The 11,470-nt window shown below is 43.3% G+C and overlaps 2 protein-coding genes across 3 annotated transcripts in view; one reads left to right on the top strand and one right to left on the bottom strand.

The window, feature by feature from the left end:
- LOC117459648 (E3 ubiquitin-protein ligase Midline-1-like) overlaps nt 1-7,084 on the top strand; it is a 52,268-nt gene extending 45,184 nt beyond the window's left edge. For both annotated transcript variants that reach the window (XM_034100688.2, XM_034100679.1), the window contains exons 5-10: nt 675-823; nt 1,198-1,325; nt 2,364-2,507; nt 4,424-4,585; nt 4,727-4,934; nt 5,021-7,084. In XM_034100688.2, coding sequence (XP_033956579.1) covers nt 675-823; nt 1,198-1,325; nt 2,364-2,507; nt 4,424-4,585; nt 4,727-4,934; nt 5,021-5,369 — 1,140 coding nt within the window. In that variant the 3' untranslated portion in view covers nt 5,370-7,084. The remainder of the gene's footprint in view (nt 1-674; nt 824-1,197; nt 1,326-2,363; nt 2,508-4,423; nt 4,586-4,726; nt 4,935-5,020) is intronic.
- Nucleotides 1-11,258, bottom strand: part of LOC117459707 (MSL complex subunit 3-like) — a 153,747-nt gene extending 142,489 nt beyond the window's left edge. Inside the window, exons 1-2 of the mRNA XM_034100799.1 lie at nt 11,185-11,258; nt 10,998-11,074 (exon numbers count right to left, since the gene is read on the bottom strand). Coding sequence (XP_033956690.1) covers nt 10,998-11,074; nt 11,185-11,197 — 90 coding nt within the window. The 5' untranslated portion in view covers nt 11,198-11,258. The remainder of the gene's footprint in view (nt 1-10,997; nt 11,075-11,184) is intronic.
- Nucleotides 11,259-11,470: the final 212 nt, after the last annotated feature.

Below are 11,470 nucleotides of genomic sequence, written 5' to 3' on the forward strand. Positions count from 1 at the left end.
GCTCGCCGGTTCCGCGGTTCCACATTGTTTGTTGTGAGGAGTCTGATATATTTAGTATATTTATATTTTAGTGCGACAGCCAGGGGTGACAGGCGCGTACGCGTCACAGGCAGCTTGCTGTTGCCAGATTGGGTGGTTTTCCGCATTATTTTGAAGCCTGTTTACGGTGTGTTTTAACTGGGTTTTCGGCTGAAAGGCATGAAATCTGGCATACTTTTGAACGCCGTTATAATACAGTGCTGAGAATGAACGCACTTTTGAACGCCGTTATACAGCGCTGAGAATGAACGCGTTCTCAATTACGTTCATCTAGCGGAAATACAGTACGTTCAGTTCACGTTCGCCCAAAATATGAACGCGTTCATGAACGATCGTTCATTGAACGCGTTCAGGTACATCACTGGACACTGAACACTATAGATGCCTTCATGCCCTTTGCTATAAATCACCACGACGTTCATAGCATTAAGAAAACATGAAGTACTACAAGTGTGCATCATGCGACCTTTTGTGTGTGACTTGGAAATGTTAACATCCATCGTCTTGTAGCAATAAAACCTTATTCTCTGGGGTCATTTCCTGTCATCTGCTCTGATTACGTTCTCATCGTTAATCAACCCCACCCTGGTTTTCATGCGTTCTTGGTTTGATTATTTTGATCCCCGTCCCTCCAGACACAAAGGATTCGGAAGCTCGCCCAACAGATCTCCAACTGCAAGCAGTGCATCGAGAGGTCCTCGGCCCTCATCACGCAGGCCGATCAGACGCTGAAAGAAACGGATCACGCTCGCTTCCTGCAGACCGCCAAGTGCATCAACGAGAGGTCAGAGAGCCCACACACAGTGATATTATTCTGCAAGTTTTAAGGATCGGGCAAAGAGTGCACTTTCAGAAACAATTTAAGTACTTTTTGTGCTTGAATTCTCCACGAGCCAACACTTTAAAGTTGGGAAGCCATCTTTAATTTAACATAATCTTTTTCCACCCGCTCCTCAAGCTTTCTGACTAATTAATTTGGCAGCTGAGAAAGACACTTGGTGGCCATTATGTGCATCCTCAGGAGTGACTGAAATACAAACAAATAATTATGCTGGAGTCCTTCAAGCAACAGTATTCTTTCAGAGACAGAGGCTGATTTAATACTGTTTCTTCATTCATCAGATAAGCACGCTAAACGTCCTTGTTTCTATGATCTAGGGTTTCCATGGCGTCAGCATCAACTCAAGTGCTGATCCCTGAGATAAACCTAACGGACACCTTCGACACGGTCGCCCTGGACTTCACCAGAGAGAAGAAGCTGCTGGAAAATCTGGATTACCTTACTGGTAAACCTTTGTGTTTGAATCAAAGTCATTTCTTGATAGTTTTTCATTCATAGAAGTCAAAGTGAATGGGCATTTTAATTCTCAAACATCGTAAAGGCTTTCTTTATTATCGGCAACAATGAATCCAAAGCAAGTAATACTTTTTGTTTGATCTATAGTCTGTCCCTTTATTCCATTCCTCGTTGACCATGAAACCAAACAAGCCTTTAATCAAACTTCTACTCCGGCTTTTAAAAAAAACACACTTTGTTTTTCTTTCATTCATTTGAAGTCGCTGCCGTCTTCAAGCACTGCGTTTGAAGTCGCAGGCCCCAGCCCATTAACTAAAAAAATTAATTTTCAACATTCATTTCCGACGTCCCATTTGCGAGGACCCAGCAAAATGTCACAGCGTGAATTATGAGCGCGCCGGGACAAATACAAGGCATCGTGTGTAGTGGATTTGAAGGACTGTGAAAATGGCTGGCTCATATTTATTCTCTGCGACGCATGAGGGCTTCACTGGAGGGCCTTTTCACTAAGTGAATCACTCCACTATGTGCAGCCACTCATGGCAGAGGGGTCGGGAGAGGGGGAGAGTGACAGACACAGAAAGAGATAGGAAGTGGCTTTACAATCAATTTGGGCTTGCCTTTGTAGCTTACTTCAGTCCACTCTCTCTCTGGTAGAGGTTTTGTGAATACAAAAGTTGTATTTCCCCCTAAAACAACTAGAACATGCATAGCGGACACATGAGTGTAAGAAAGCTTATGTAACAACAAGGGTTATGATTTTTTCTCTCACCGCTGCCTTGATGTGAGACGTTCAAGTGAATATTTGATTATTTCTCTTCTGCAACGCTTTAATTGCTCAACCTACCACTCTAGTGGAAAGAACATCTGCAGTCCGCTGTGTAATGAAGCTTTTTCACTCATAAATGAAAACCTACCAGGTTAATTGGGGCTATATTATACAATATTAGAATTTGCAACTATGTTCAATAGAAATGATAAGCATTAGATCTTGTTCGATGACTCTCCTTTTTCTCACTCTCTACAGCTCCGAATGCTCCGTGCATACGGGAAGAGTTGTGCACGGCGTCCTACGACACCATCTCTGTCCACTGGACGTCTGATGACGAGTTCACGGTGGTATCCTATGAGCTGCAGTATGCTATCTTTACTGGACAGTCTAACATTGCCAGTAAGTACCTCTACTGTGACATGTCTCCATGCTTTAATGTTCAAAAAGCTGCAGCACCTCTTTTCACCCTCCGTCTGAAACCAGATTCCAGTCTGCTCTGATTGGTTAGCTGGTCGGCTCTGTAGTGATTGCTCAACCGGTTCGATTTTAGCCTTTGCAGACTATTAACATGCACACAAACCTATATAAGGCGGTGGTGGCGAAGTCGATAGGGACTTGGCTTGGCAACTGGAAGGTCACCCGTTCAAGTCCCGGCAAGACCAAGTGCTACCGAGGTGTCCCTGAGCAAGGCACCGTTCCCCACACTGCTCCCCGGCCGCCGTTCAAAATGGCAGCCCACTGCTCCTAACACAGGATGGGTCGAATGCAGAGAAACAATTTCCCCACGGGGATTAATAAAGTATATCAAATCATAACACACGCCAGGGAAGGGAGAACCCCAAAGAGCACAATTGGGCCCCTTTAAAACAACATGTATCTCGTGGACTGGCCGTTGTCCCACACCTTGCATTTTAATATTTATAAAAATATGCTCTTCAGACTTTTCTTTTACCATTTAAAGACTTTTTACAGATCTGAGGTCTGGAAGTACAATCATGCCGCTCTACTTGTGGCCACGAGCTCCCCTAAGGCAGCTGAGTTGAAGTGCTTCACTAAAAGCCGAGGTAGCGGTGGAAGTGGAACCTCCTGAAGTGAAGCCTGCAGCCTCGATGCCACTATCACCCTCTGATGTTGTCACACATCAATGGACTGTAGCCAGTGACAGATGAAAGGAGGATGTGGTTCGACAATGGTGCAGCAGATAATTCAAATGGGTGTAGATAAGATCTTACGTCAATACATGTTCAATGTATAAATAGCACAGTTGGAAACTATGTTAACATCTTTGCATCTTCTTGTCATGACTTTACCTAGTTTAAAGGATGTTTGGAACAGACAGCTATTAAGCTAATGTGACATTTCCCTTTCTTGCCTCTCTCACGTTCACATCCCCGTCTCTTTCTGTTCACCGGGACGCAGTGATTTCTCTCACCTCATGTTTTCACATCCCATAATGTCAGAGTGTTGGCACCCGAGTCACACGCCATAAAATCCCCCCTCAGATGAATCACTTAATAAAAACACAGAAACAACATGCGTGTACTTGTTAAGCACAGTTATCTTAGAGTTCCTATGGGAAAGGTGTCTTAATGTGATGAGAAAATCACTATGTGTGTGATTACAATGCATTTCATTTAGGTCTTTCAGAGTATACCAGTAGGAGTAGCAGCGGTAGTTGCTTTAAATGCATGCCTTTATCACAAATGATTCGACTAGGAACCAGAAAGGAAACATGCATATTTAAATCATGATATATAATATCAGGCTGATATTCTACTCCACAAACACATATTTGCCAAAATATCTTAAGATACTGCTTAAGATAAGAAGAGAAGCCAACAAAAGGCATCCTTGTATATCTCTTGACAGTTCTTGAGTAGCATTGTAAGAAAGTAAAACTGAGGCTGCTGGTTGTGAAAGATTATTAATTTCTGCGTGGCCAACAAACAGATTGCCTTCCTCGGGGGAACAGAGCCATGACATGAATATGCAATCATTAGGATGTTGTACTGCAGTATGACGTGCAGTTCAAAGAAACATGCTAAATGACCCACATAGTGAGAGCACAGTGCAGCCATGAAGCCAACGAGGTGTGAAAGGTTTCCTCTTGTGCCTTTTCACTCCCTCTCACCACTGCCACAGGCTCATGGAGTACACCATGCTCTCACGCCACTGTACTGTACATCAGGGGTATTTTGAAGTAAATAAATTATCTTAGGGTAAAAAATACGATTTCTTAGCTGCACAGAGTCTCCCCCATGTGTGCCTCTTTCTCCTTATCTCACCCTCCTCCCTCCTCTCTCCTCTCTCCCCAGGTCTGTGTAACTCTTTGGAGAGCTGGATGATTGTTCCCAACATCAAGCAGAACCACTACACGGTGCACGGTCTGCAGAGCGGCACCAAGTATATCTTCGTTGTCAAGGCCATTAACCAAGCAGGAAGCAGGAGCAGCGAGCCGGGGACTCTGAAGACCAACAGTAAGCACAAGACCACTCCATATCAGGCAACCTTTACTATAATATAAACTACAAGTGTTTTGTTTAAGATATTATGGATATGGCAACATAAATGAGCTGTTCTGAGTAAAGCATGTTTCCAATCACTTTCTCCTCCACAAGGCCAGCCCTTCAAGCTGGACCCCAAGTCGGCCCACAAGAAGCTGAAGGTGTCCCACGACAACCTGACGGTGGAGCGCGACGAAACCACGTCCAAGAAGGGCCACAGCCAGGAGCGCTTCACCAGCCAGAACAGCTACGGCGTGGTGGGTAACGTCTACATCGACAGCGGCCGCCACTACTGGGAGGCTTTGATCGGAGGGAGCACATGGTGAGTTTAACAGATCCAAACCTTTCTATTGAGAGTTTGTGCGGTTGTTTGAGTAAAGCTTCACAGAATGTTCCCTTCCCTCTCAGGTACGCTGTGGGTATTGCCTACAAATCAGCTCCAAAGCACGAGTGGATCGGCAAGAACTCGGCCTCCTGGGTGCTCTGCCGCTGCAACAACTCCTGGGTGGTTCGCCACAACAGCAAGGAGCTGGCCATCGAGCCCTCGCCCCACCTGCGGCGCGTCGGGATCCTGTTGGACTACGACGTCGGCTCCGTGAGCTTCTACGACGCCGTGGGCTCCCAGCACCTGCACACATTCCACGTGTCCTTCGTGCAGCCCGTGTGCCCCGTGTTCAACGTGTGGAATAAGTGTCTGACGATTCTGTCCGGCCTACCCATCCCGGACCACCTCGAGGGGCTGGAGCTCGACAACTGAAGTCTACGGACTGGCGAGAATATACGAATGAACTGGGCGTTATTTTGTTAAAGCTGCATTGGGTAGGACTTGTGGAAATGATCATCTTTGGATAGAGAACAGAAGAGTATGCCATGTTTTAAAATCAGATTTGCTCTCGTTATATTACATGTTTGCACCTAGAGGTAATAAAAAAAACATTTAAAATCACAAGACCAGTTGTGCAAAATGACCGAGTGCAGCTTTAGTATGTGAAGAAGAGATGTCTGGAGTGATGTCTTATCAAGCTTCTCATGTGATTTTCAGTTGATTTCTTATAGCAAATATAGCTCTGGTTCATGTATTGTTTGACTCAAGACGGATTTTAGGGAGCAGCAGTCGATCCAGGAGGACCAGGAAAAAGACGGAGCTGAGCCAGAAATTCTTACTCTAAGGCACTTTGGGCCACGATGGGTGCATTTGTAGGCTACCATGGCAACTAGGATACAAGCCACAAATCAATTCCTCATTTCCTTTTTAACATCACCTTATCAGATATAGCACTTTGAAAACTCCAGAAAGAACACACATTAACACTGCATTCACAAAATGAAATAATGCACACACCCCCCCCCCCTAACTTTAATCAATCATGGCGGCAGATAGAGCAAAGGGACAGATGTATATTTTGTAAATGTGTCGCAAATCTCCCCTTATCTTCTCCTTGTTTATTATAAAGGAACCAAAGTAGCCATTACTGTCAAGATGTCTTTACATAAGTTAAAAACATATTTTTAAAAATGACAGAAGACGAAATAGAAGTATGCTAATATTAAATTCCCTTCCATGTAGACCTTGTTTTTGCACATTGTTCCTACTTTATTCATTTTGGTGCAATTAACATGCATTATATTTGGACAGTGTTGTGTTCCGTTTGATTCATTGTGTTCATTTTCTTTTTTTGGCAGCCAGACAATTCCAGCCATTAGGCTCTGCAGGTTGAGCTGAGGGGTAAAATGCACATAGGGTCTTTCTCACCTTTCTATCAAACAAGCATATTCCCGTTTAAAGGCCAGCGACATTCATTTTAAAGTTTTTTTAATAGTGTCTTCCCATTATCTAAATACTACATTTCACACGTCATGTTTACACTGAGGTCTTACGATTAAATCTACATGCAGATTATTCTTTAAAAAGGTTTAAGTATACCTCACTTTGTTGACAGGCGGCTGTTCTCAGACCTGTCGCACTTCAATGATGTCAGTAGGGCCACTCATTGGCTGGCTACTTCAAAAAGGGACATACATGATATAGCTACATTGTTAGACCCCTATAACAAAAGGGGATATTGTTAATACGACGTGCTATGATTCAAAAGTGTTATATATATAATTATGTTGAACAGAGGCAACAAAAGGCGCTGCTCAGTGTTCATACAAAGCTGTGGTTGTATTTCTAAATGTTGCTTTGTTTCAATACCTGGTACACATAAAAAGCAAGAAGAGTATTCTTTAAATCTGTGTTTCCTCGGGAAATTAATTGAATTGTATGATTTCATTGTATCCGATACGAATATGTAGTGCTTAATTTAATGTTTCAATTGTAACTGTATGACCACGGTGTTGTATTGTTCCGTCTCTGTGGACATGTTGATGGAAAACAGGACATGAGACCACTGTCGTCTGAGAGAAGTCTACGAGAAGGTCAAAAGTAAACGTTGTTCCTTTTCACATTAAAGTGTGCAATTGTTTACGGTGTGCGAATGTCAGGAGTCAGTCTCATAAAGCAGGGCGGGGTTAAATGCCAGCAGACGTGTTCGTTTTCTTTCTGCGGGACAAAGGAAGCAATTCTCACATCCCACATAGAAACTTCGCTCCATTCACAAAACCGCTCTCAGAGGTTTAACAATGGACTAATCTCGCAAAGTGGGCTCTAACCATCAGGAGTTGATACAGCTATGCTTGGTATTACCATACTTTAAGTACAAAAGAAGAGAGGCATTGAATCACTCAAGAGCATCTGTACTTCCACGTGATGAATCATGCAGACAAATGCTAATGTCACACCTCAGGCGTGTGCAGTTCACTAGAGAAGACGAGGTTCAGTTTATCAAGTGAACGACTCTGAGGTACAAATATAAAAAGACCCAAGAATAAATGTCAGGTCACCTTCCCCTAATGATGGAGGCGTTAGTAATACAGTGTTCACACAAGACTGGACTGTTTGTTTCAAAGCTTTGTCACGAGGGGAGAAGAAAGTAGTCCCTCAATGAGGCTACCCCCCGATGCTACTGTATTGTATAAATCAGGAGTCACAATATTAGGCCATCTGCGCTCCTCTAACTATACCAAGCCCAGCACGAATTGTGTCACTTCTTGATGTTTGGTCCATAGAGAGCCATTATCTCCTGAAGACTTGCCTCTGACTACTTTCGATATACAATATGCATGCCACAGATCTGTTCTTAAAAGGAATGGTATGCTCATGACACTCATTTTTAAAAAATTATCATTCGATAAAACAGACCAGTCTCTGCCAGTCTCTCTTTTTTTTTTTTAATCCGATGACATTATCAGTGATTTTAAACTGATTATATACCGAAATAACATCAACACTGTGGGCGCCGCCATTTCCCGGACGTGACGTAATCCATGCGTTTGGTTTTCGAAGACACGTTGATCTCCATGTTATTTACTGTAGTTTCTCTCTTCAAATATGCCTCACTGTATCGCGAAATATTGCCATAATTCGGATAGGAACAATCCACGGAATGCTCGGTTCCATCTGTTGCCAAAAGGTAAGCATAAGAAGTACATTCGGAGGCAGTGGCTAGCGAAATGTGGCCGGCCCGAACCGAGAGATTTACAGGCTCATGTATGCAGCGAACATTTCACATTTCCGGACGACTACTCTGAGAGTATGATCAAACATAACATGGGATTTAAAGAACAACCATTACTCAATTGAGATGCAGTACCATCGGTCTTTCTGGTGTCATCACCGACCAGGACACCAGTTCGGCCAGTAGAGAAATCGCCCTCTGCAAGTGTGAAGCGACGGAGGAGCAGAAGTAGTGCTCGGAGTAAGAATAAGGTATGTTATAGCGCATTTCCATTGCAGCGGCTAGCCCCATTTTAACGTCCAGGCCAGGACAGTTTTTGGTGGCCTTTCCATATAGCGTAGTACCGGCTAGTGTGTATTTCCCCCCAGTTTTTCCGGCCCCATAAAATCGTGATTCTATGGCCAGGGACAACGAAGCTGAGTATGCTAAACTAGAGAGGGAATCGCTAGCAAGGGTGGTACTACATGCATACATATAGTATCTTATATCATCTTCCCATTATACACACATGCATTTTCAAACATTTGGACTACCTATGTTGCAAATGTATTATCTTTTCAATTTATACACGGCATCTATTGCACGTCTGTCCGTCCTGGGAGAGGGATCCCTCCTCTGCTGCTCTCCCTGAGGTTTCTCCCATGTTCCCTTTAAACTGTGGGTTTTCTTCGGAAGTTTTTCCTTGTACGATGTGAGGGTCTTAGGACAGAGGGTGTCGTATTGTCATACTGATATGTATGGCTGAATTCCCCCATCCAATCTCTTCACATTGGTCAAAACTTGTTCCTCTGCTGACGAGTCCGAACTGAAATACTCCACCATGTTTCCGTGTGTTGACAAAGTGAACGCATGGATGACGTCACGACCATCACGTGACTACTGAAAATGGCAAACATGGCGGCGGCCAGACGGAATATACAGGTCTTGATAAAAAAGAGCTATAAAATCATTATTTACCGGGGAATATCGCTGATTTCTTCAGGGTATGGTTTAAACATAACGTTTCACTAAATACTGAAGTTTTGATTAATTATCTAATGAGTGGACCATTCCTTTAAGTGACACGTTGTTCCCTTGACGTGAGATAACGAATCCCTTTTCTAAAAAAGAGGTATGCTTTCAGATTGTGAAACAACCCATCCTTTTAAATGCAAAAATACAATTGCCCTAAATTCTAACCTTTTCCACCAATTTGAGCTACAGTTAAAATGTGCTTACGGACCCTTTCGTGTTCACATGCCAAACTTTGAATGACATTTAAACAAATCGATACAGTAACTCAATGTCCCTTGGGATTTTGCTGTTTGGCCAAAATGTAATGCAAAGGTTGAGAACTACTATGAAGCCAAACCTTTGCCAGGGGAAGGATTGCTGAGCTTATGTGTTGTTTTCTCTGCACCACCTGGTTCAAATACAACGACATAGCAACACTCTATTCACACTTGAGAGCTGTGACGGTCTAGCAGCTTAAAGAGCTCAGGCCTTCTTTTCTTTTTTTGCCTCAAGGGCACCTTCTTAAGCAAGAAGCGGAAACTGTTAGTCATTCAGTTTTTCCCAATGGATCTTGGAATTTGAACCACTGACCTTCCACTCTCCTTTAGGCAAACACTGGCCCACTTTTGTACACCGCCATGTGTGCTGCTACCACTGCTACTGCACTTGTAAGGGCAGCCTGGAAGCTCTGCCGTCCCCAGAGGATTTGAACAGCTGAGCCACAGCATGGAGAGAGACTTCAAAAGACACTGTCTCTGCTCCCAGAGGAGCTCTGCATGCATTGTATGGGCCCTCCTGGCCCTGCTTTACAGTATGTGGTAAACAAACTCGATGTATTTGAAACTACTGTGGACAAATCTCCAGCAAAAAAGATAATAGCTGCATAAGCTATAATAGAAACTCCCTCAGGATTAGATCTGGTAAATGGGACAGATTTTTGTTATGAAAGCACCATGAAGACAACGATAAAACAAAGCTTTGTCAGATATTTTGGATCCTCAGACTAACTGCTCTGTTTGGATTAAAAAGTGCTACAAAACCAAACAGTTTTGAGCACACAGAATTATGATAATTCATTATCAAGAATGGAAAGAGTGCTACGATATCAGTTAACATGTTTTCTGATACATTATATTAATGTTTAGGGTGAAAAGTAAATCGCATTGAAGGTCAATATGAGGAACAGCATCCCACCACAAACTAACAACCAATTATATGTTTGCAACCTGTGCATACATGTGATAAACAAAAACACCTGACAGAGATAAATAAAAGAGCCACGGCGCGTGCTACAAGCATGCCAGCAGACGTGTACACGCATTGTAGCACCCGCTTCATTAAATGTGACGCTTCTATAGTCAACAGCAGAATAAAACATCAGCAGGCAGAGATCGTGCTTAATAGAAAACACATATGCAAAAAGTGAAACCAATTAAGCCACACACAAATACAAATAGTTGCTAGCACTCTCATCTGTTGACAAAAGCAACCCAACAACAAAGTCCCTCTATAGACATTTGCAGCCAACTGACTCTCATTCAGACAAATACAATAAGGTTCCTCTAGAATCAACAATAATAAATTACAAAAGATAAACTGATCCGCAATAAATACAAAAAGCCACGAACACCACAGGGCAAGCAGTATTATTGAACATGAATACAAAATGAGACTGCAGCAGAATGAAACATCAACAAAGCAGACAACAACAACAACAACAATGTAGCCACAGCCACACAGCATCAAGCAACTTCACACTCAGCTGAGTCCACGCAAACACACACCGGCTGCTAACACACATCTGTTCAATGAGTACAATGAGTTACTGTACTCACCGGTCTGAAGGTTGTCCCACTGAGCCGGTCTGATTGGCCTCCGTGTCCCACAGCTGCCTCTGAGTCTGCAGTCCCCACTGTAACAGAGCATCAGAGTCCCAACAAGTTGAAAGACCCCTCTGAAAGTAGACATTCCTCACTGGACGCAGATTGAAGGATTCATCATGAAAAGCATTTAGCATGTTACCTAAACGCAGCATACGGTCACACAGTGTTGTTCTTGTCAGTTGGTGCCTCAAATCAGTAATCAAGCCAGAGCCACCTGTCTCCTCTTAGCACCAGGAGCTAACACACCTGCAGCTGCTACGCGTGCGTGCGTGCGTGCGTTCTTTTTTTTTTTTTTTTTTAACTCTTAAGGACATTTGCTTGTTCTCCATAACATATTTCAAGAAGCACAAATGTAGCATATAGGATATCTTAAGAGGACAACTACTGTACAAATGCTTTGATGCAGCAACCGACCGTGTTACTTC

The sequence above is a fragment of the Pseudochaenichthys georgianus genome, chromosome 2, assembly GCF_902827115.2.
Source record: "Pseudochaenichthys georgianus chromosome 2, fPseGeo1.2, whole genome shotgun sequence".
NCBI classification, from domain to species: domain Eukaryota; kingdom Metazoa; phylum Chordata; class Actinopteri; order Perciformes; family Channichthyidae; genus Pseudochaenichthys; species Pseudochaenichthys georgianus.